Raw genomic sequence first — 25,407 nt, forward strand, 5'->3', positions numbered from 1 at the left:
GTATAGATCCCTTCCTTTCTAAGATAGCAAAATAAATATATTTTTTCCCAATACAACATCCTTTTTGCCTAGAAACTCTATATACAGACTCTGTGCACCTCTCAAAAATATTTGGCTCTCCTGACTTAAAGCCATTTGAAGTATAGCATCCTACTACAAAGGAATAAATCTCGTCCAAGATCTTAACTCATCCTGAATGACCAAAATGTTCTGCATGCCTTCAAAGCATTCCTTTTATAGTGCCAATTTTCTATACTGAAGAGCCCCAGAGTTAAGATGGCTGCCTGTTTACAGCTGTCACAGAAGTGTGATGAGTACATCCCAGGCTTCCAAAATTAGCCAATAATAATGTGAAGACTTTTCCCCAGATGAGTTCTAGTGGTATAAAAGAATATTATTTGGGATTCTGTTCAAATAAAAGCCATAACTGCTGTGCTTCACTCACTCATATATCACTACTCAGATAAGTTGATTCAGTACTCATCAAGGTTGCAAGAAAGGGAGGAGAAGGTGGTATCTTCATGTTCCAAACTCTGTGACATGGAGTCTTTTTTCTCACCCTTCCTGATTTTACCTGTAATACATCATATAATTCATGTCAGCATCAAGTTAGAGCAGTGAATAACTTTTTTCTGTCTTGCTTAAAGAGTCACCTGTCTCAGAGATGTGAATAAGTATAATACATTTCTTGCTTGCTTCAGACTGTTATTATAAAATTTAAGTTCCTCCACACTTCTTCCAAATAATATCTGTATGACTTTTCAGTGTTATAAAATAATCTGCTCTACCATCTATAGTTGGTGTTGTAGTGAAGAGGTCCAAATCCTTAAGACAATCCTAGATTTTTAAATGCTTTAGTAAATGTGCAGGGAGGGAAATATGAGTGCTTTGAAACAACTTTTTTCTGGCTTGTTCTCATAAGCAACAAAATATGCCTTGAACACATATGACCACATACCAGTGGCTTCAGCTCTCAGAGACTTCTTTAGATTCTTAGCTAAGTCATGTTTCCAGTGTATCGTGTTACCACTGAACTGTCATTTGGCCCCAGGAGCAAGATACCAATACTACAGATTTCCTTAGTAGGATGTTTTGTTCATAAATTCCCTAATGATAATAACTACAGCCTGAAATTGCTGGTCAGAATTTGACCCTTAAAGCAGGTATTGCAGTGCTTGAAAAGTAAGTGTGTTTGCTAAAATATTATTCTTTATGCCTGTCTCCCTGTATCAACAACAGAGAGAGATGGGAACTGCCAAATAAACAAGTACTGGTCTGCACTGCTCCTGCAGGGAGCTGAGATGCCACTGTGGAGGCCCCAGATGGTAAACAGAAAGTTGCTCAGAAGTGCACAATACCATCCAGCAGAAAATAATAGTTATGGATGCCAAAGCCTGTTGAGTTTGAGCACCAGCAAAAATATCAAGAGCTCTAAAATCTAGGTCTTCCTCGGTCCTCATGAATTCAAACCTGGAATAAATGGTTGCAAAAGGTGTAATGCTGATTCTCCATCTTCTGTTGGGCAAAACAATCTGGACCACTTTGGAGTAAAAAATGCTAGGAAATGGGAAAAGAAGGAGCTAGATTTTACAAGGTATTGAGCACTGGGATTCCCAGAGGAAAAATGAAAGAGGTGGGCTGGATCTCATACCTGTTTCTGGGACTACTTCATGGATTTTACTGAATAATGTTTTAATGCAAAATGTAGGAAACCCCAGGAGCAGTGAGCAGAACCAAGGATTTATTTCTCCCGGTGCAGTCCTCTTTTTGTCATGTTCCATTTTGTTTTTTCTCTGGGACCTGTGCCTACAAGGCAGGTATCTAGGTAATGAGCCCGTAAAGTGGTATTATCTCATACTTCAGTGGATTAACAGTAGCTATGCTTCTCAGTAAACTGAAGTCACTGTATTGTAAACACTTAGTGTAGAACTCGCTTTACCTGACTTTAGATGAGTAGTGTTAAGTCTGTCATCCTAGTAATTGAAATGAAACAGATCAAATAAATTAAATCTTTAAAAAAACCCAAAGAACAAAAAGGCACATCCCAGCACCCCAATGTTGTGTTTCTACTGTGAGATAAACCATATTTTAATTTTTAAATACCGACTTGAGCATGATTTAGGTAATGAAATGTTAGTTCTTAATCATCACCTCTTCAGAGCTTTGGGGCATTTGTTAAATGAAAGTAAGACCTCCCTGGCCTCACAGGTGTGTACATCTTGAATAGTCACAAATAAAAGAATTTTCAATGTTTGTTCAAACAGGGTAGAAAGAAAAAAACCCAAAAAACCAAAAACAACAAAAACAAACAAACAAACAAACAAACAAACAAAAAAAACTCCCCAAAAAACCAAAAACAAAACCAAACCAAACCAAAAAAAACCCCAAAAAAACCCGACTCAGATCTGGGCCTTTCAGCATTGCAGACATCCCTCATGTCCTGTATCTGTTTATTAGGAATGTTGGTGCTGCCATAACCTGACGAGTAAAAGGATAATTTCTTCAAAGGGTCCTTTCACCTCACAGCTTTTCATCTGTAATGCCAGGCAAAGACAAGGCATGTTACCCTGGTGACTTGTTTCATAAAGTTTTTTTCAGAAGAAGTAAAATTTAATTTTAAATGTTATAATGCAGAGCAGTTATGTTTTTTCTGATGATCTTAAAGTCATCTGCACAAGACAGATTATGTTGATACCTTTAGTCAATGTGATAGTGTATTTGCAATTCAGATGTCACAGTTGGTATCTTTTAAGGAGAAGCCATGCTGGATAATACAGGGGAAACAAAGTCTGAGTCTGTATACACACATTCTGTTTAGCCTATGTCCGCTTATAATCACATAAAGAATGAAGATTCCACAAGGAAATATTCTGATTTCTTTGGTCATCTCTGAAACAATTTCCCAACTCAAAACTGAGTCCTGTAGGTATCTGTGGAACTTGGAAGGAGTCGTCATAAAAACTTTGAGATGAGCTACTCCAATGTGAGAAGCTCTTTTCCTTCCTATATTCTATGTTCTCCCATGATTATTGGTTTATTTTAATTAGGTCATGTGTTTTTGTTCTAATATCCTTCTTGAGCTGCTTACAAATCAAGTTAACTTGTGACCAGTACCTGGCTTGTGCACAGACCCCTGTGTTAATGGCAGTGTCTGTTGTCTTCTCTTGGACAGAACAGGGTGCCAGGCAACAGTAAAATGAACACATTACTTAATAAGAGAATGAGAATGAAGTGACTGTATTGGAGTGGGGTGAGGAGGTGAAAGCCTTAACTGCTTCTACTCTAAATCATTTGAGATAACTACTTTCTACTTCATTGTTTTTCTCAGGTTGCCCTTACACAAGATTTGGGGATTTCACCAGAGGGAGGGCAGTAGAAGAAAATGCCAATGATACCACATTGGTTTGGGTTTACTGAGACCACTTGCATTAGAGATACAGAGAAAATAACCTCATATGATGAGCTCTCCATCTTTCTTCTCTGGGAAATGTTGTATTTGCATCTAAACCAGAACCAGTTTCCTCTCAACATCTGCTGAACTCTTATAAGTTTTTTGCATTCTCTAAATGTTGAAAGACCTCTGAAAATGTATCTTCTTCAGGATAATCCTATCAGAGTTTTCCATTTTTATGCCTCTTATGTTATAATCTGAAAAACAAACCAAACCAAACCAAATTAGCAGTTTTGTACTCAGATCTAGCCTCCTCTGCTGGATATATGTACATATATTCAAACTTAGTTCATTGCCTTTCTTTTCATACACACACACACACACACAAAAACCAGTGTTATTAATTAGAGCTTTCTGAAGTGTACATATAAGAGTTTGGTTATAGATATGGTAATGATCAATTTGTATCCCAAATGACAAATAGTATCTCCATAAGATTCTATCTTAAGTTTTATTTAGAAGTATATATCAAACCATAGTGTGTAATATAAAGGAATCCACATGTGAGCTTGAAAGATTTTTCCTGTTCTTGAAAACTACTAACATCAGACTTCTGAAATCCAAAAATCTGAGGTTTTTTTTTTTTTCCTTTCTTTGGAGAAATGTATTTAGCCTAAGTAAGGATGATATAACCTGTAGCAGAGAATCCTGTTCATTTGATCTGGAATTCAGGAGGTGGGTAGGTAGGTAGATCCCACTAACATTAAAAAAAAAGGTTGGGGAAAAAACAAAAGCTTGCACCTAATCCCAATCTAAACACATCCATGTAGAAAATGCCTCTTAATTCTAATACCCAGTAAAATTTCCTGCACCAAGTCTTCTGAAGCCTAGATGATTCCTAGGTATAAATCAATGTTTTCTTGAACTGGAGTTTAAAGCATTTAAAATTATAGTGTAGGCATTGGACTAGAACTCCACATTATTTAACATCAGCAATATAATTTTGACGTTCTGCAAATACCTGAATCATACTATCCAGAAGCTCTGAACTACTTGAAACATTTTTTGTAGATTTACTTTTATGACAGAAATTCTATATTGGATATTAAAATAAGTTATTTGTTTTAAAAACTAAATTTACAAAGTTAGGATATATGAGCTTACCTGCATTGAATTTGCTATATATTTGCACATACTTAAAGCCATGAAATTAACAGTATTTTAGTAAACTCTCTACAGAGTTATGCAAAGGGATGTAGCTTGTCCCCTACTATGCTACCCCTTGTATGCTCCTTTATCCCAGGAGTAAACACAATGTGTAAACACGGTGACAATCTAAGGTTTACCTAGTGGTGTGTTGTATGTGATTGCAGTGGGGTTTGTTTTGTTTTGTTAGATCTTAATGGTTTGGTTTTGTCTTAATGCCCACTCCTTTGTATTTCCAACATGAAAGGGATAAGATTTTTGCCCTTCTGCTGCTGGCTCTTCTGCTGGAAATAGCAGTGTGTGTCTCCATTTCCAAACACCACTACACTAACCCAAGACAATAGATAATAATATGATTAGCTTCACTTGAGTCAGAAATTATTAAAGCCTCATAAACCAATGTTTGCAGAGGTCTGGCCAAAGAAGCGTCTACCCTGCTGGCCCAGATCAGGTTTTATTTACCACAGTATTTAGAATAATTAGCATGAGAGAAGAATAAATTGTGATTTTACTATTATTATTGTTTTGTATTTCAGAATACAAAATGTTTTGGATAAAAGTTAAAAACAAAAATAATCCTGAGACCATAAAGTCAGACATTTGGGGAGGGTTGGTCCTCCTTTTTCTTTTTTTTTTTTTTTTTTTTTTTTCTTTTAAACTTTGTGAAAATATTAAATATGAACATTTTGTCTGTCTTACTATTTACTCCCCAAAATCTTTTAAGGTTTGAGATGCTGGAGAAGATTACTAGAGCAAGAATTCAAGCTGTCTCTAGTATGATATTTTAGAGCGAATGCATATATGGAAGAGTAAAGGAGAAACTCACAAATCACCTTTTAACCTGTAGGATAACTACTCTGAATCCAGTAAAATATAAACGGGGAAAGATATATTTCAAGTCCTAGAATGATTTTTTCCCGTTTACTACCCCTATATATAACAGAATTAGTGCCTCCACTATTACATATTTTCCCTATGCACCTAAAAACTTGAGGCTCCCGAAAAAGCCATATAAAGAAAACTTATTGCTGACAGTAGCAAAAAGTCCCACAAACTCTTTGTCCTTTCAGTTACATTTTAGGCAAGAGAATGGTTAAAGGGGCTCCATGTGTACAGGTGATGTTCAAATGTCAGTTCTGTAAAATAATAATCCTGTATCTTTAGTTCCTCTTGTAGTCTTTCTGCTGCTTCTGCAGCTGCTTCCACCATCTCTAGGAACTTAGCTATAGTTGCAAAAGTAGAAATGTGGTAATAGGTTTCACTGCTCTTCTCTCAGCTTTGTCTTCTCAGCAAGAATACTGTTGTCTCATGTCTGTTCCTCCTCTTTTGGATATAGCTCAGTGGCATAACACCTTTCCAGTTCAGTTTCCCCGAGGATGCTGGACTCTGTGAGTATGTGTGGCTGATGACACATTCCTCAAGTAAGACTACACCACTTAATTGGCATCTCACTCCTTTCACTCATGTGGAAAAATTTTGCCTGTTGTATATGTACTTGAAACTATAAAAACCCCACCCATACACAGTGATATGTCATCAGTCTGAAAGAATACAAGAAATCCTTCATGTATAGACTAGCTCAGACACCAGTTTTGTAGGCAAAAATTTTAAAAGATAACATATTATAGTGCATTACTGTTTTGAGTGCGCATTAAATTGCATATACACTTTTATAATTTTAAAATCCTTTTTGAACATGTCTTGTAGTTCCAGACTGTATTAGGTAGCCTTCACAGACTGGATCATGTGAAGGAAGAGGACAGTGGTAATTAATTGTACCTGCTGGGGGAACGTAACTTCTAACATGGGCTTTTATTCTGATTTATGTAGTTGGTTTGGGTTTTGGTGGGTTTTTTTCGGTTTTTTTTTTTTTTTTTTTTTTGGGGGGGGGTTGTTGGTTTTTTTTTTGTTTGTTTGTTTTTTGTTGTTTGTTTTTTGTTTGTTTGTTTGTTTTGTTTTTGTTTTTTGTTTTTTGTTTCTTTGTTTGTTTTTTTCTCTGCGCTGTGAAAGTATCTGATTGGATTCCCACTTGGTACTCAGTGCAGCTCCATAGACAGCTGTGCTGATTCAAATGAAGGGACAGTGTGCTATGGAGAAGGAAGAAAAAATGTCAGAGCAGAATGTGTGACCACAGTATTTAATGTTGTTAAAGGCAACTCCTTACTAAGTGCCAGGCTCCCACAGAGAGCCTGAGAAGTGACAGAAGTATTGCTCATTATTTCAGCCTATCTTGGTTTTGTTAGCATTAGCATACCTAATGCAAAATAATGCTGTGGGATTTTTCTGCCTGAAGTTTCAAAATGTGAAACCCATCAGGTTGTAATTCCTCCCCCAGTGTTAAGTGTGGACACTTGCAGCAAACTGTTTGACCTCGAGACTTTGTTGCAGTGTTTTAGTTCTGTTCCTGACAACACTAGTTTTGTAATGCTGCTTTACTGGTCATGTCTAGTAAAATACTGTTTATGAGAAGAGCAATCACTGGTTTTATAGTGGAAAAATAATATGCTCATGTTTAACACTTCTGAGCTTCTTGTTTTACTAGGCTTTAAACTTTTTTTATTATTTTTTATTTTTTTTAGGCAGCTTTGGATTCTGAAGGATTATATTTACTTACTAGCTGCTGAACAGCAACAGAAATAGGAGATTAAATGCAATAGTACCTCTTCTCATCTCTTTTTAGTTAAATTGCAAAATAACAAGAAATTAAAGTTAACAAAAAGATCTGGCCATGCACTACATGTACCTACTTGCTCAATGCAGAAACAAAAGTTTGTGTATAAGTAAAACAAATTACTTTCCCCTCATTGAATAAGAATTGAGGAAAATATTTTCTTGGTCACTACTTCAAATTTTGATCCAGAAAGAACTTCAAACAGGCTTTGTCCATACTGCATCTCAACCATGAACACCTAAAATAACTGACTCTGTCATACCATTCTTTGAGACACCAAAACTATGAAACACTAAATTAACTTTCAAAAAAATGGCAGAAGTTATCACAGAGGTGTTTAACACCAGTTTTGTGTAGGATAGTGGCTGAACTCTTTAAATAGGTTTGACAATTCCGTTATCTCTTTCAAACCAGGCAGCTAACGTCAGCAAATAAAGTGAAATTGGCTATGAATTACATCAGTTCATTTATGGCTTATGTCCTTGTTTTTTAAGATACTTTCTATGTGCTTCTACTTACTACTGTAATTTGACATTTTATAAAATAACAACTTCTAGTTTAATAGTTGCCTGCATTTACCTAATTTTACACCAAACTCCAGGTAGTTCACTGAGATTATTTAAAAAAATACAGCTATCTGTAATATTATAAAGCATAATCAACAACAACAACAATAACATACATTAGGGGCAAATTGAACTGAAACATCACTAGCAAATGTAAAACAGGAAAAAGCACACAGAATCCATAATAGTTTACTAGAGAACAAAAGAGCCACCTATATATTTCCAAATATCCCTAAGAGTAAGTCATTCTAGGAAGAAATGAGAATATGTGAACTTCGTCATGTGTCATTTTTTTAGTATTTGATTATTGGAGGGGGTGGGGGAGAGGTGAACGACCAGTGATACCTTTTATCAGTTCATACAAGTTCGTATATATGGAGATAAACTGCAAAAAACAGGTCAACAGAATTGCTACATAAATAACCAATGAGTTAGTGAGCTCTACAATAGTAGAAGCAGGGTGTAAAGTAGTCCCAAGTGAGAAAAATTGCAAATATTTGTGGATATGCAAGTTAGTGCATAGATTAGCATATTCCCCAGTTTATGAAAATATGGTATTATCTTCTGTATGTATGAGCCATTTTTAAATCGTTGACAAATGGGAAATTTGCTTTGCCTTTAACATGTTTAATTGTTGGCTACAGTTTTAAGTAGGTACAAGAATATTAAAAACCAAAATGAAACCCACATTCTTTAGAAATTGAACAACTGTCTCCTAGAATTTTATGTCCTTAAAATACAGAGTTGCTTGATTCCAGAAAGCACCGAAAATGACACACAGTTCAACCTGTATGCATATATATTTTGTGACTGGAACCAGTGATTGGTTTAAATAGGACACAACACAAACGCCCTGTTCAAAAGACTGCAACTCAAGCTTAAGGAAACTACCGAAAGTCTCTTTGACTCAGTGAGGTTTTAAGCCACAAAACTAAATAAATACAAAAATTAGTATAAAACTTGTCAACGGTACATAGAATTTGCAAACCAAAATAACAAGTTAAGTTTTTGGGCTTCACAACCTGAATTAGATGATATCACAGAGACCCCTTTCTGCAGCTCAATGAATCAAGTTATTGGATCTTAGCCTTTAATGCTCAGTCTGCATTTAATACTTTTGAACTTCTGTTGAAATGGCTGTATTTCTCACCTACATAGCTAATGTACAAAGTTCTTTCATTTTAGTAAAGCTTGTTCTTATAGTTATTTTGAGATTATAAAAGATGGAATCTTAAAGAAATGCCTTCAAAGTTAGAGATCCAATTTCAGCAGTTTGTAGAATAAAACCCCAGCAGTTCATTAAACGTCAGTTTTTAAAATGGACATTGTACACTTTCAAAGTAGAGAGAGACTGGATCATGTTTGCCTGTCATGTTGGTGCCTGTTCTCTTCAAAACCCAGACAAACAACAGAGCATGAACTGATACATCTTCTGTATGTTAAAATTTAGTATAAATACATTTACTATTTCAGGCTTTAAGGAAAAACATAGCACTTTGGTACAACAACTGAGTCTACACCTACTGATCTTTTACTGAGAGCTAGCAGGGAATTCTTTGGTCATTATGCAAAATATTTCAATTTTAGATTAACTACTGTCATAGTGCAGCACTGATGCCTAAAAATGTATTGTGAGCATTTTGGTGATCTCTGCAAAAAGGAAAAACTTAAAATATATCTGCATATATTAACTGAAAGGAAGGCAAAAGAGAAACATTAGTCTGTTATATACTTTTTCATGTTACTGCCTTTGCAGAATAGAAATTAAAACTGATGTCACATTGCTTTCAAACATCATACTTTTCATTTTACTAGCAAATTAATTAAGGCAATTTTAAGGACTAATCAGTTTCAGTTTACTTAATAATACTTAAATGCAATCTCTTTTATTGCCAAAACATTAAAAGCTGATGAGTACAAGAGTTTCTGGCCAAAACTCTTCCTCAATGCATAGTGTCCTGTTTGTATCCAAATGTTATTGTCCATGCTGCTTGCTCTGCACTTTTCTTAAACCTGTGGTAGGGTAGAAATACAAGGGTCAATTAAGGATATGTTTAAACTTGAAAATTCTTTCTTTGTATTTCAGGGTATTTTCTATACTTTGTTTTTAATTATTTTTTGTGTTTCTTTCATCAGTGGAAGTGGAGAGTTGTATTTTTTGCTTAGTTGCCAGGTATTTCATTTTCCTTTAGCATTCTGAGGCAAAGGCAATCTATGACATGTGTTGCTATTTATTTATTGTCATCACCTTATCTGCTAGCTGGATGAAGTGAATTATTCAGTATTTGTTGAAAAATTTGTAGATGTTCTGTGTGCATTTTACTATAGGATTAGTTTAGGACTGCTATTTCTAGCTAGTGTGTGCTTCAGGCTTTAGAATAGGCATAAAAAGCAGTAACAAATTTTGATCATTTGGTTCTGATATAACTATTGAAATACAAATTAATACAGTGATGTTCCTAAGTTCATGCCACTATCCTAAAAAAAAAAAAAACAACCACCAAAACCACCCAGAAAAACGAAAAACCAAGCCTCCCTTAAAAGTACTAGCAGCTGTCTTCCACTTGCATTACATTGAGAATTTCCTGTCCAAAAGGTTGTGAAGCTAAATGACTTGCAGCTGAAACAGAACTATGGGGAACTCCGACATGCGTAGTTGGCTTGAAACTGCTGCTAACAATTGCATCTAGCAATATTTCATCCAGTGGCTAGGAGGTGTTTAAAGCTGAGGACAGTGGTACTGTTATTAAAGAGGTGATGCGAATTACAAAAATTATTTTGCTTTTATTATAGATGTATCAGATTTTTCTTAATAAGCAAGATAAGGCTTTTCTAATGCTTTTGTTACATTTAAGTTTTATTCTGAAAGTTTCATTTCTCAGGAGCAATATGTGACAAGAACAAGTTTTCATTATTTTACTTTAAAAGTGAAGGGATGATTAAATTCAAACAAAACAGAATCTTGTCGCTTTTTAATGAAAATAACCATTACTTTAAGGTAGATTTATTTAACTATAGTACTACAATTACATTTGATGCAAGAGCATAAGATAAATTAGCGCATGAAGTGTTCCTTAAGCAGACAGCTCTAGCGAGGGCCTGTCAGAGATGGGGCTTTGACATTTTTATGGCTGGGGCAGCATGTGGAAACAACTGAGACTCAGTTCCTATTGCTTGCTTATAGCAGAATACTGCTTGTGTTTAATCAAATTATTGAGACGTAAACGACTTTACCTAATGAGACACGCTCAGATTAGTTCGCACCTTTGCCTGTAATGAGATCGATTGAACGCGGTAACCGGTAACAAGCGAGGGTTACGGTAGTTCACGTGTCTACACTTAGCTACCGAACCAAGTTTCAGAAAGGCTCAGAGGAACAGGCTGGAAACGGTGTTAAGAGGTGGCCGGTCTTAAAGAGTTCTTCAGGTTTTTAAGGGAGGTGTCTGCGTTTCTACTTAATTTAGCACGAATGTGAACTGGGTCCGGCGATGCAGGGAGAGACAGAGTCCGGCGGGCAGGTGCCGCCGCGGGGGCAGGGCCGCCGCCTCGCTCCGCGGGACGCCCGGGACAGCGGCCGCTCCTGTCTCCGCGGAGCCGAGCCCTGAGGCCGGGAGCCTCTCTCTCCCCGGGTGGCCCCACAGCCGGACCCCTCCGCCGGGCACCGCTCCGGCCCTTGCTCGAGGGGCGCCGCGCTCGAAGGGAACCGGGCGGCCGCGGGTCGGGGTAAGTTCAGCACTCGGGGCGGTCTGTCCTTCGGACCGACGCCCGGCCGGCCCTTAAGCGACCGGAAAGGTCCGGGCCGGCATTTGTCAGCTCTCCTCCGCCTCTGTTCCCCGTAGGTTGTCAGGGAAAGGCGTTGCTGCCTTTACCTCGAGGAGGCTTCTCCCACTCCGGGGGGGACGCGGGGATTTGGGGCCAGCCGAACCTCCTTGTCCCCGCAGGAGCGGAGTGCACTCTCTCTCCGGCTCAGCTCGGAGACAGGCGAGCGGAGCGGTCCCGACCGCAGGCTGAGGAAAAGCCCTCCCCGTTTCCCTCCTCTCCCCGTCACCGCGAGTTGGGGCCCGCGTCCCCCGGGAGCTGCGTCCCCCGCTCGCTCCCTCTTTCCCTCCCTCCTTCCTCCCGCCGGTACCCCCCGTGCCGCTGCCCGGCCGCTCCGAGCTCTCCCGCGCTCCCGAGCCCGCGCTCTCGTGCCCGCGCTGCGCGCGCTCTCCCCCGGGCGGCGCTGTGCCCGCGCCCCTGCGCGATGCAGTGTGGGAATGGCTGTGGCGCTGGGGTTGGCTGAAAGAGGCGGCCAGTCGAGGTTTAATGTCCGCCATGTTGGCCGTGGCGTATTGAGCGGAGCCGGAGCGGCGGAGGAGAGGAGCCAGCGCCCAGCCCAGCCGCGCCAGCCGGCGCCGCCGGGCCCCGTGTCGGAGTGCGCCCCGCCCTGCCGGGGGAGCCCCGGTCCCTCCATGAGAGCGCTCGGCGGGGTCCGGCTCTCAGCTCGGAGCGCTCTTGCTGTCGCCCCCCCCTCCCCAGCCGGAGCCGCCATCGCTGCCTAACATGAGCAAACTGTCGTTCCGGGCCCGGGCGCTGGACGCGTCCAAGCCGCTGCCCGTCTTCCGCTGCGAGGACCTGCCCGACTTGGCCGAATATGCCTCCATTAACCGGGCCGTGCCGCAGATGCCCACGGGCATGGAGAAGGAAGAGGAGTCGGTACGTGAGACCCCCCCCCCCCCCTCGGCCGGGTCCCTCCATCCCCCCCGCACCCGGGGCCCCCACCTTCGCCTCTGCGCAAGCACAAAATGGCCGCCATCTTCTCCCCGCTCTCCCCGCCCGCCGGGAAGGGGGGGGTGGGGGGGCCGGGACCTGAGGTGGGAAGGTGCCGAGCCCGGCGGCCCCTTCCCGCACCTTCCCCTAGCGCTGTCCTATGTCCCCCGGTTTCCCCCGCCCGCGCCCCGCCGCGGTTGACGGCCCGTTCATGAGGCCCCGAAAGGCACAAAGGGGGTCACGTGACACCGCGGGCGACCGCCATTTTGTCTCTTGGTTCTTGGGCCGGGCCTGGTGCGGCAGCGGCGAAGAGAGGAGCGGAGGAGAGGAGCGGGGCCTCGGCGGTGCCGTGCCCGCTCTGCCCCACCGGGTGGCGCTGCCGAGCCGGCTGCAGCCGCAGGGGGCGCTCGGTGGCGGGTGGCGCTCGGAAGTTGTGGCTGGTGGCGCGGGAGCGCGCGCTGGCGTGGGGCGGGAGGGGGAGCGCGAGCGGCGGGCGGGAAACAGGGGCCCTGATGCGGGACTGGGCCGGGCCGGGCCGGGCCGGGCCGGGCCGGGCTGAGCTGAGCTGAGCTGAGCTGAGCTGAGTGGAGCGGGACTCCGGCTGCGGAAGCGTTGTTGCTGTCTTTGCTGGCGTCCCCGCGCACGTGTTGTGGCGGCGTGCCGCCTCCTCAGCCGGCAGTAAAGCTCCGGCTGCCTCCAGCCTGCGCGAACCCGGCGGGAGACTGGGGCTGCGGCTGAGTTGCTCCAGCGTGGACTTAGCTCTGTGCCGCTCCTGTGATTTTATTTGCTGCCAGAGTTAGGAAGTGGTAGGGTTTCCTTATAGGCTTATTCGAAGAGCCGACAAATGCCTTCAGAAACAGGCGTGATGTAGGTAAAAATATGATGCTAACTACGTGGAATTACTGAAGTCAGGCCTTTGTACTACACAAAGTAAGGAAATGAGAGTTAGGAGACCAGAAGTCTGCCACTTTCCTTTCAGTTTTACTGTCTCGGTGGAGAATGAAGCTTGAACCTTTTCGAACTTTAGAACCATTTAACCATCCACTCAGCACATTCTCAAATAGGTATAACGTTCAGTAGCTGTTGTTGCTGAAGGTGCTTGCTGAAGTGGCTTATTTTCTGTGCTTGCAGATTTTTAATAACATAAGCAGTTTTCCCCATTTGTGCATTAAGCGCAGCAAATAGGACTGGAGAAATACAGTTATGTAAATCCATTTTGAAATTTAGTGATCAGAACAAAAGAGTTTGATAGAACTGTTATGCTAGCTGTCAGGCTTCCCTTGTCCTTTGCGAGGTGACAGGCTGTAAAGTTCCTGTTTGTATTTCTAGGTGCAGCAAACTGAATTACTTCTCTAAAGAATAAAATACACAACTTCTTTAAATGTAGTTTCTTTCTGGTATTATTGTATTCTAAGTTAACTGATTCTTCTTAAGAAATGTCTTCAGGCTGAATGAATTCTGGAGAGTAGTACTCTTCAGATGTTGTGGTCTTTCAGTAACTACTCTCCGAGGCTTTTCTCGTGTAACTGCCTACCATTTGAAAGATGATACAGTATTTCTAAGTTCTGCGCAAGTTGATAAAACATCCACTAAAATTAATATGAAATGGTGGAAGGGGGGATTGTTGGTGTGCTGTTTTGTTCTTTGGTTTTGTTTTGGTTTTTTTACAATTCTGTTTGTATTTTTGTGAAGTGAAGGTGCTCAAAACTAGGTTGATATCAATTTAGTAGTGGTACTTAAGCAGGATGTATTTATGCTTGGATGCTTGTGGGGTGCTTTTTGATGCAGTAGATGCATTCTGAATTGATACCTGTAGATTCTGAGTATGAGTGACAGCAACTTAACTTCCATTTGTACCTGAATTTTAAACTTGATGTGTTTACTATGATGCTTGTTTGCCGAGTCCATTTCCAGTTAAAGTGAGCAAATGTGTGTGCTTTGGTTTATTTGTGCAGAAATGTCAGGTTGCTGTCTTTCACTGTTTGCCTGGCTAGAAAGTTTTCAGGCTAGAAAATTACATAGGTGTAACTGTATGGCCTCTATAAAGCTGGAGATATGTCCTAACTGAGGACATGCAGTCATGGGTAAGGAAAAAATTGAAAATGTTAGTTATAAAACTTGTTTCTGTGGCTAATGTGATGCTTTTGTTTGCATAATCTAGCTTTGAGAGTTCAACTACAGAGCTTTATGTGAGTAGACAATTTCCACAGTCAGAGAAGTGTGCCATCAGTAAACACAAGTGTCTCCCTGAATCCATTTAGATCTTCTTATATAAAATAATTTATGTTAAAGTCTTCCCTCTTCTTTCTTAAAACTTGATAAATTTCCTTCCTTTGCTCTTGTTGCCCCAGAAAGCTTTCTCTTGAGTTTTATAATGATGTTGACAACAGAGAGGCATGGTAGTTGACCATGGCAAACGTCACAGGTTTATGTAGCAGGTTAGAATTTTTTTCCTAATACTTAGGAAAGCAGATATTTTTGTGTTGTGCATTTCTTTATAAACAGATGGCAAAGTGTCCTTAAGAATCTGGGGGGAGGGAGCAGCTTAAAACTAGTGTGCACAGGTATTTATAACTATTTTGTAGATAGGATTTTAGCATTGCCTTCAGTTTTGCATAAATGTAATTTTAAATGAACACATACTTGGATTTAAGAACTCTTCTCTTGACTAAATAATTTTCCCTAGGGAAAAATGCAATCAAAAAGATTTAATATTCAAACATCAAGTCACAAGATATTTAAATGACTAATTAGTGTTTTGATGCACAAAAAGGAATCTATTTTGCTTCCCTTTCATCTTATCTTTCTCCCATCCTGTTCCTACAAAGAATAAATATGGAAGATAGTATATCTTCATTATTACAATTGAAAACTTGAGTGGAGCAATCATTTTCTGCCAGTCTTACAAAGGAAAAACAGCCTTTCTAAGTTGACCTGACTTCTCTTAAAAAGGAAGTGGCAACTAAGGGTCTTAAAGTGATGTTAATTCTGTTAACAAGTGTACCTCTGTGTTTAGTAAGCCATAACTTCAATTAGTGGTTTTGTTTGGAGGTAAAAGTGAAAAGCTCTTTGGCACACAGTGGTAGTTGAAGTTACCAGCTGATACTGTGTTCTGACAGTTGCTTGAGCTCTCAAGTTTCTAGGGTAAACACGTGGTGGCTGTTGCCAAGTCTGTTGCTAAATCTAAGAAACTAAAAACTATCAGGAAACATGTATCTCTAAAGAATAACCTTCAAAATGCATTGGCGCTGTTTATGTAACATTAAACACCCCCTGTATTATCTCAATTTGAACAAACCACAACCTTAGTGTTGTAATTTTGAGAACAAAACAAGAGACCTCTGTTAGTAATAGTGATGCACATTTGTCTGTCCAAGTCCATTTTAATTCACAGCTACCTAAATAAAATTGCAGATGAGTTGGATTTGTCTAAAAAAAAAAAAAAGTGTACTGAATCTTTTTGAACATGTTCAGAAAAAGTATGTGTAGATTGACAGATGTCCTAGATTTGATGGCCTCTAACCAGACCAAGGAAAACTACACTTGTTTTGCCTGCTTTTCTCTTAAAGGAGATAGGACACATGCTGCATCCCCAGCCTCTAGACTATGTTAGATTAAAAAATAGAAATGTAGGGTGGTGGGGTTTTTTTTGGTGTTTTTTTTTTTTTTTTTTTTTGAGACTTTGTGGATAATTAAAAAAAAATACATTTGCATAAGATTATTGTGAATATAGATTTTTAAAAAAAATCTTTATTAAAAAGCTCTGCATTTGAAGCACCTCATATCAGTACTTTCAAGGTGTATTTAAAATACTGGAAAGTGTGAATGTGAACGGAAGCTGCCTCAGCAAGGAATGGTGTGTAAGCAGAGATTTTTTTAATCAAGTGCCTTTGTATACATCAGAGAATTATATTATTTAAACAGGAAGATACGGCTATGTTGATGACATTTCCTGAGTTGTTAGCAGTCCCATAGGTATGGGAATTGTCATGGGTTTGACATTTTTGTTTAATTTTTTTTGAGTTTGTTACCCTAATGTGAATGGTGATACCACTGGTCATACTAAAATTTTGGGTTCTGTATTTCTATTTAGTCTTGTGTGTGCTCAAATTTATGTGGGATAGATGTACATTTTCCATCAAGTAAGTTTGTCTAAATCCTGGTGTCTCTGTCCATGATTTTGAGGCAGGGGAGAGGGTATCAAGTGCTTTTCTGAAAAGTCCTGCTATTTTATTGTATTATTCTTCACTGCTTCCCACTAACATCATCTTGTGGTTAATCTTTGCCCTCATTGTAACTTGGGAGTAGCAGCTTTATTGTGGTACTACCTTTTCATCAGACTGATGCACTACATGGGCTTCTGTTCATAAGGTTCAGAATTTAGAATTGAAGCTTGCTTTCTAATATAGTTTGTGTTGCTAGTAGCAGATAGAAGAATTCAACACCCAGTCTGAAATTCTAAGCTCTACAGATGTTCATTCATTTAACACATTTGCAAAAGGAATCAGTAATGATATAACTAACAGGTTGCACAGAAGGCAGAATTAAGTCTGTACAATTGTCAACTGTAAATATTGTCATACTCTGTTACTTGTTGCTTGATCAAACTGTTGAAATAGGTTAAGGTGTGTCTTTTATCTTTTTTAAATCTATACTTGTAGTTAGCTTCTCTGCCCTGACATTGGGGTTGTTTAAAAAAACCTTATTTGGTTCATTATTCATACTTCACTATTAAATGTAATTTTTTTTTCCTGCTAATATCAGCAAGACCTGTCAGTATTTACTAAAACTATTGAAGACCTGATGAAGATAACCTAATATTCATTCAGAGGCTTTGGGACACTTTAAATGTATTCTCTAACAGGATGTGTCTCAATTTAGCAGTGCACTATTTGGTTAATTTCTCATTTACCCATTTTGGGTAGGCTCATCCTCTCAATAAAACTGCCTTGAGCACAGCTACCATAGATCTACTCTGAGCAATAGCTGCACAGAAAATATGCCTTTCTCTTCCCAAATCTACACTAGAAACATTGGGAAGCTACCATATCCAGATTCTCGTCCTGCTGAAGCAGCTATTTTTACCTGATCAAGGAAAAAAGCTGGTAAGGAATGTACAAAAGAGGATGCATATGTCACTGTCTAAGCTGTGGTGAATTTGAAAATTTGTGAAAATGTATAGGTGAGGTGTAGCAATAAATGTGTGAATGGTCTTCAGTTACATATGTAAATTTTACTAAAGATTATGTAGTCTTTTTTGCTCTTTACATTCTTTCCAGCCTAAGAAACTGCATTTTTTCTATAAAATAGAAGCATATATTTTCTGCTAATTAATCAACTGTGTACATGGTGTTTAAATACTTTTTAGTAATCAATGCTTGGTTAAGGATATTTAGTGATACTAAGTGGTTTTGGATCTTGTAGGGGCAATTAGAATTAGACTGTAACTGAATTACAAGTTTCAGGTCTGGACTTTTATTTTTTCTTTTGTGTAGGGTCAGAGAAGTCCCTAGAAAGTTCTCAGCTTACTAATAAGAGAATTGGTGTTTGTCATATCCTTGTCTGTTGCACTCCCCCCATCTCCAGCTGTAGGAGTCAAGTGCAGCTGAACTGAACTCCTTTAGCAGTCTCTTAGTCCAGGAGAGCTGAAACATTAAAGGGTCTTGAAGTATATGGGGACAGTAAAGACAGGTTTTTTTGCATACTCTTTGGTTTGGGAGTCCTGCAGTTTCCAGTGAAGAGTGTTGCTTCCTATTTATGTTCCCCTTTGTCCAGCTTTTCTGCTCACTCATTGTAGGCGATGTTAATTTTATATATCAGGTTATATCTTTTGTGCTTAACTTTAAACACATTTAACTTGTAGATTAGATGCCTAAGAGCATATGTGTTTGATAATCTGATAGAAGGAGAACAGAGAGATGAGTTTGTTGCAGTTTTGTCTAAGGCTACAGTCAATGGACACCTCAGTTCAGAGCTGAAAGAGATTTTTCTGTGAGCTCAAATAACGGCCTTGATTTTGCCTCTTAGTTTGGTATTGAGCTCAGTAACTTTCTGCAGCTCTACTTGGGTAAAAAAGAGCTACGATCCTTAGCCAGAGAAATCTGATAGGAAAAGAAAGTGACATTGCAGCACAAAAGGACAGATTCCAAGTTTAAGAAAACTCTTGTGCAGCATCAAAATACTCAGATGAAAAATGTTTTGGCCCTTTTGGCCCCATGCTCAGGTCCCAACTATTTAGTAATAGTCACAGCTTACTGGTTCTTTCACCATCAGGTACATCCAAGCTTTCTTTTCTGTTGGATTTAATGCTGGGAGGTGTTCTGTGCACCTGAGCAGTCATACAAGTTAGGAAGCCTGGCTGATGATAAGTAGTTTCTCTAGTGAGCAGTTTATGCACTGTGTCTGACTACTAAAAGACCAGGTCAATTCTTTGGTGTGAAACTTGCCCGTACTGTCACTGTTTTTGTTCTGAAGTTAGAGGGATAGCAGTGGCATAGACTTCTGTCACAGAACGGGGGAGCTTGCTTGAAGCTGAAATGAGATTGCCCATCCTAATTTCAACTCAGAAGAAGCAAAACTTACACATTGATCTAGGAACAGTAAGTACAGATTATATTAATGGGATCTGACACATTCCTAGAAACTAGCAGTTTTCTGTAAAAGCTTAGAAAGTGAGATGGCCTGTTACGTCATGGTGAAGTCAGGCAGTAACTTGAAGTCGTGAACAGAGAACTGCCATGAAAGTGGATTGATTATGTGATGTTAGTTTATAGTGTCAGTTAAACATGTAGTGAAGGTGTATGTGTCATCCTCTTAAGTAATGTGGAAAATACTTCAGGTTTCAGAACACAATGAAAAGAGTTGGTGGTTCGTAAGTGCCTTATGCAGGTCAAAGGCTTCTGTAGTAGGTCCAAATTCTGTTTTGGAATGATGGAGGAAATGAAGTTGCAAGCTCACTTGGAAGAATTTCAAGTCAGGACATTGGTGTTCTATGTGGACAATGTTCTTTTTCTAATTTGCTATCATCTATACAAGTTACAGATGTATATAAAAGCAATTTAATTCATCCTAAAAAAAAGCTGTTCTGTTTCCTAGCAAAGTTTTCCACTTAGCTTTTTGCTAAGCATATACCACTCCCAAGGAATTAGTTTGATGTATGTATAATCAAATTATATATAACCTTTTCTTGGTTTCCCAGTAATTGCACAAAGAGATGGCATGTAACAGCTTGGCTTTATGCATAGGAAACTATAGCAAGACAAATTATTCATGTTCGCACTTAAGATAAAAAAGGTTAGACTCCCTCAGTACTCTCGTATTTGAAGTGAGGTTAACCGTTGGAAGAGATTTAAATATATCTCAAATTATTTAAATTGACTGGGAGGAAGAAAACAAACCCACAAAAAATAACTTTGTTAGCAGTAGTCGTAATAAAACGATGAGGAATACAACTGGCAGGGGTTTGGAGTTAAAGAAGAGCTCATGTCAGGGAAAGGAATAATCACTTTAAGGCTTGTATGGAGAGACCACGTTCTGGGAATTTTCAGAGTCTGTGTTGAGGAGCCCTGTAAGGTTGCCTTCCTGACTGTTTTTCAGATGTGATCCATCATATAGTGGATTTCAGCAAAGGATTGAGTATTAATTGTATTAATAACATTAAGATGGAAAGGGATGATAGATGTTTGAGGATTGAGGTGACATGGCCTTATTTTTCTTTTAATAGGTATCATCCTGTGTTTTGTTCGTTGAACTGTTTACAGGAACCTGCCTAATGCTAATTTGTTTCATGTAGGAAAAAAAATGCAATGTGGCAAGGCCTTAAATCTGTAAATGTTTTGAGTAGACCAGTCTGCTTGTCAGTGTCTCAATTACTGTGCCTTAATTTTATGATCATACTTCTCAGCAATGTATGTGCAGTTATTCAATATCAATCTGCAAAGAGTAATCAGTGTGAGTTTTGAATACTTGTAAGTGAATACATTACTTTTTCAAGTTTTCTTTTTAAAGGAGTGTGTGTCTGTGGGAGTCTTGCTCTGCTAGAATAGAATACTGTAATTTGCTGGCCTTAGGTTTATATAATAAGCTGCTGGTTCTTTTTTCGCTTCATTTCCAATTTCTGCTTGTGAGAGAAAGCTAGCTTTAATATCAAGAAATATATCAAATTACTAATGCAGTGAAATAAAAACGCTGGCTGCTGCTTTTGTACCTGTATGTATCCTCTTTCTGTTTAATGAGCCTTTACCCACTGCTCTCCCTTCCACCTGGTGTGTGTATTTGTGTGTATTCAGTTGTATGTGCATTCCAGGATTAACTGTTCTGTGAGGAAAGTGAATTGTGTGAAATGAGGATTAAATAAAAGTTTGAAAACTTTGTTTTTTCAGTCTCTTCAAGCACAGGTAGTTTCAGTAAGAGAAGAAACTATCCACTTAAGGTTGAAGTACCATTCTTAAAGAATTGTTTCCTTTGTATTTAATCTGGAGTTAAGAAATATTTTTTTTAATTGGAAGCTTTAAAGAGGGTGGTGTTGGAAAGGAGTGTGTTCCAACATCTATTTACATTCATACCTTGATAGCATTTTAATGACTTCAAGGTTGTTCCTTCCTAGTTGTGAATAGAAATTAATTGGAGATCTTGTAGCCTGACTGAAAGACTTCCTAAGCTTATATATGAGGAGATCGAGTTGTGTCAAAGGTTTTGTCCACCTTTCTCAAACTTCTTTAAACACTGGTGATAAAATTGTATTCCTGGTTTCTCCTATCAATTTATGGTTTTGCTTAAGAAATGCAGCTTTTCACTGTGTATTAAATCTATGTCCCCCCGCCCTAAATCATGTATTAGTATTTCAGCAGAAAGTGTCATGCGTGCCTTCTTGATACTTGATTTTTCTCACTACTTGAAGTACAAGAAAAAGGATACTGAAAAGGGTGTCAGAAAATAGGAACCGACTTCAGATTTCACAGTATTGTGGCTTTATTAAGAAGTTTAGACAGCTAAGGGCCAACTTGAGTTTGAGCCCTGCAGAAGTTTTGTATAGGTGTTGGAATCCTTTAAGTGGTATATTTGTACAAAACTGTTGGATACTTCAGGTGTTTATGGATAAGTTTATATACTCTTCTGTTTCTCAATGATTTTTTAAAATTTTTTTTTAAAACTATGATGTGTTCTTTGTCAAACATTATGACTTTTTAGATGATTATGTTCTGCTTTCTTAGAAGAAAGTTGTGATTAGTATTAGTGCACTAGCTCTGCTTTCTGATGAACATGCTATGGTCTTAAAATAGGCCAAATACTGTATTAGTGCTCAAATGTTAGGAATTAAGGTAGTGTAAATACAGCCAGTCTTGTGCAACTAGTGTATTTCATTGAGTTAGAACTTCAACAAACGTTAAGTCAAACTGACTTTCAGTTTGTATGAAGGGAAAGAACAAAACCAAATTAAGCCAGCTCTTCTTTTTTTATCAGTAATGTAAGGTTTGTTCAGTGTGAAAAAAGTATGTGAAATGAGTGAGATGTTCATGCTAACAAAGTGCCTCTCATAAAAACCTTCACCAGAGCTATGGGTTTAAGAGTGACTAGTACAATTTTCTATTTCATATTCACTTTCATGGTCTTCCTCTGAAGGAGAAGTGACCTGTCTTGAGAGAATGCTTAGAAATTTGCTGAATAGTAGATAAACATTGGTACGTCTTGAGCGGGAACAGAAAGCAGTGGGGTTTTTTTTATAATCTCCAGGGCTTTATGGGAGGAAGCTGTTGTTAATACATTAACCCTTATTTCTGGCCTGGTTTTCCAGATTATCTGTACTTTTACTGTAGAAAGACCTTGAACTAGTAGATGATGGTAGTTAAATGCTGTCTCCAGGAGCTTTAGCTGGCTTTTAGGTCATTGGGGTACAGGCTATAGAGTGTCTTAGAAATAAAGAGAAAATTTTAGCATTAATAAAATCTGGAGAAGCTGGCGAGGGAAGAGCAACTTTCAAATGCTCCTAGTAAGTTGATGTTATGAGGACAGAATGTCCTCTAGCTAGAATTTTGAGTTAACTTCAAGGGTATGTTGTGTGACTGGTCCAGTCAGAAGGTAACAGTTTGATCATTGTATGGCAGGGGAGTGTGAAGCTCCAAAGTGATCTGGAAGCAATAGGAAAATGTTAATGTATATTCTAATTGATAAATTGAAAGCCTATCAAAATATCAGTCCTGTAAAGCCAGTCCCTCAGTTTGTTTATTATTGATTCATATCAACAGGTAAGGAAGGTATTTGTGCATCATTTGGTAAACCTGATTGTTCTAAAATGTTGTGTCCAGTGGCTGACTTATGTCTTCAATTTTTCAAATTACAGCATTATCTGACATCTTGTTTTGACTTGTGTTAAATTAAATTTTGACTTCTCTGGTATAATTCTCTGGGGGAAAAAAGTGTTTTTCAGTGTTAGTCTTCCAATTAATATTATTATTGTCCTCTTGCTTGGCCTGGGCTCAAGGGAACTGTGGATAAGAAGCATTTTTTTTGGTTAACAGAGAAAGGGAAGATTTAGCAATAAATTTCCTGGAGTGAGTCTCTTATCCCAGACCATTCTGCTGTGGTCAGGAGTGTATGTGCAGTTCATTTCTGTGTTTATACTGGATGTTTGTCTTGTCTTTGTGGTTTATTCCCATCATTACAGGGGGAGTGGGCATGCACATGTGTCATGCTGTGGTGTAATTTATATAGTCATAGAGCTAAATGCTAGCTGGGATGTGTTCTCTCTGGGTTGTAGCAAATTTGTTAAATACTAATTACATGTTCACATTACCTGAGGATGTTAGGCAGTGTTTATTACACAGGATTTGAAGAAAGTTAGACCACCTCTTTAGCAGATGGCACTGTCTGCAGAGGTGGAATTGGAATTTGAGGCCCTGAGGCAGCTTTTGGCAGCAATGCAATTTCCAGGGATGGAGAGAATGTTTATCTTTATTTTCTCTCACCTTGCATTATAATGTTGATTCTGGTTTCTGTTAATCAGTTACTATCTGGTCCTTTGTTTTCAGCAGGGAGAGGGGGTGGGATGATGCAGGAGTACTGTGGAATGATTATTTAATGTGGTAACTGGTATGAAACTGATACTGAAAGGTTCAGGAAGCTCTGAATTTTGTTGTCCAAGAAGGTATGCAGTGTCAAGTTGATGTTTCCCAACACGTGATGTGCTAAATAATCTTTTATAAATCTACTCATTTATGGCAATACAGAAAAAAAATAATCCTTGCACAGAAGGGACATGACTAATTCGTACAAAGTATGAAATCTCATGTGCTTGTAGTTTACATAGATCTAGGTGGTGAGAGAGAAGTAGGATGTACAGTGTAACAGGGCATTTTTTGAAGTCCATAGGTTTCTCTGCTTGATACATGGCCTGTGTTCTTGGGCTTGAGAAGGGCACAGGGGAGTCTCTGAAACATCTAATATACTCCACTGTATTAATACATATACACTATATAGGCACAAAGAACATTGATATTCATATCACTGTAACTTTATTCCCATGTAGCCAGGAATTGCCCATTAAGAATCAGTTACATTCCAGTTGCACATGTGGTGGAGAGGCAGGTGGTTCTATGTTGTGACTGTCATCATGACTTTCAAGTTCTGCCTATGAGAGCTGAAGGAAATAACACGTATCTGTTTCATGAAAGATCATGTGTACTACTTTGTGGGTAGAGGCTTTTACTAATGCAATAAAGAGCAAAGAGCTAAGGAATGGAAAGGCCACAGGAGGATTGTGTTGGGGTTTTTGTTTTGTTTGGGGTTTTGTTGGTTTTTTGTTTTTTGTTGTTTTTTTGTTTGTGGTGTTTTTTAATATATGTCTATAGCAATGGCAGTGCTAAACTGTCTTGAATGCTGGGTAAGTGAAAGGTATTAAACTTCCACTTCACTGGGGGCTGGTGGAACAGAAAAAAGATTTTGCTGGGCCAAAGTTGATGGTGTGGCCTGAGCTGATCCAAGCTGTCTCCTTGTAAATCACATTCAGTAGTCCTGTTTTGTCCCAGTCATAGTCTTAATTCTCACTGTGTCCAGAGTGTAACAGTGACAGTTACAATGCATCAAGCTTCCAAGCATTAAAGAAATACTTGTCCATATAGTAAACCTTTTCCATTCACTCTTGTTCCTCCTTCTTTGTTCCCCTACTCCGTATGGCTTTTACTTGTCTTAGTTGTTCATTGTTTATACCAGCCTTAAAACCAAGTCTGATCATAATTGCATGTAAAAGGTCATGAATTTGAAATTAGTCTTGCCCTGTGTTTTTAAAGGCAATCTAAATAAACATGGAGATTACAAGACAGGAAGAATAGCTGACCTATAAGGAATTATAATTTGGTGCCTGACTCATAGTGCACATACCACTTTGTCATTCAAAACACATTTTTACAGATCAGCAAACTTTTCTTGGTGTTTAGTCTGAGCCTTTCAGCCCAATGCAGGTCTCTGCTCCAGGTAGCATCTTCATGCGTTCAAATGTAGCATTGTTCTTAGCCAAGAAAAGTGCCTAAATCTGTAGGTCTGTAAACTGAAGACTGACATCTGCAGCAGGAAGTACATAGATAAGCTCATCACAGTGGTGTAATATTTGGAAAATCTATTTTAAGTTATTCAGTATTGCAGCTGTCACTGTCACTTTGAGAAGTGCTTTTCTACCTTCACAGCATCAGACCTGAACTTCTGATCTGTTGTGTGTGAATACAGAAGCTAAGACAGTTTAGTTGAAGTGTTGGTAGGTTTTACTTGTGTTTTCATGAGCACATTTTGGTAAATGTTAATTCTGTACTGATTGCTAAGTAGATTTAATTTTT

General features: G+C 39.1%; 2 protein-coding genes across 10 annotated transcripts in view; one reads left to right on the forward strand and one right to left on the reverse strand.

The window, feature by feature from the left end:
• The window catches only part of EPC1 (enhancer of polycomb homolog 1), a 61,597-nt gene that overhangs the window by 4,278 nt on the left and 31,912 nt on the right, over positions 1-25,407 (forward strand). For 6 of the 8 annotated variants that reach the window (XR_011724137.1, XR_011724138.1, XM_071734853.1 and 3 more), the window contains exon 1: positions 12,373-12,529. The exons of the other annotated variants lie outside the window; for them this stretch is intronic. Coding sequence is in view for 4 of the 6 variants with exons in the window: in XM_071734853.1 (XP_071590954.1) it covers positions 12,377-12,529 (153 nt within the window). In the remaining 2 variants the exon portion in view is untranslated. Of the gene's footprint in view, positions 1-12,372; positions 12,530-25,407 lie in introns of those variants that run through there. 8 annotated transcript variants of the gene reach the window in all.
• Positions 3,346-12,365, reverse strand: LOC139792086 (uncharacterized). Of its 2 annotated transcripts, none has more exons than XM_071734861.1 (2): positions 11,099-12,365; positions 3,346-3,648 (listed from the first exon to the last, which is right to left on the reverse strand). In XM_071734861.1, exon 1 carries the CDS (start codon positions 12,363-12,365, stop codon positions 11,700-11,702), a length of 666 nt encoding a protein of 221 aa, XP_071590962.1. In that variant the 3' UTR covers positions 3,346-3,648; positions 11,099-11,699. The 2 variants fall into 2 exon arrangements, with proteins under 2 accessions (XP_071590962.1, XP_071590961.1); XM_071734860.1 differs by lacking the exon at positions 3,346-3,648 and adding an exon at positions 9,667-9,847.

The sequence above is a fragment of the Heliangelus exortis genome, chromosome 2, assembly GCF_036169615.1.
Source record: "Heliangelus exortis chromosome 2, bHelExo1.hap1, whole genome shotgun sequence".
Classification (NCBI taxonomy): domain Eukaryota; kingdom Metazoa; phylum Chordata; class Aves; order Apodiformes; family Trochilidae; genus Heliangelus; species Heliangelus exortis.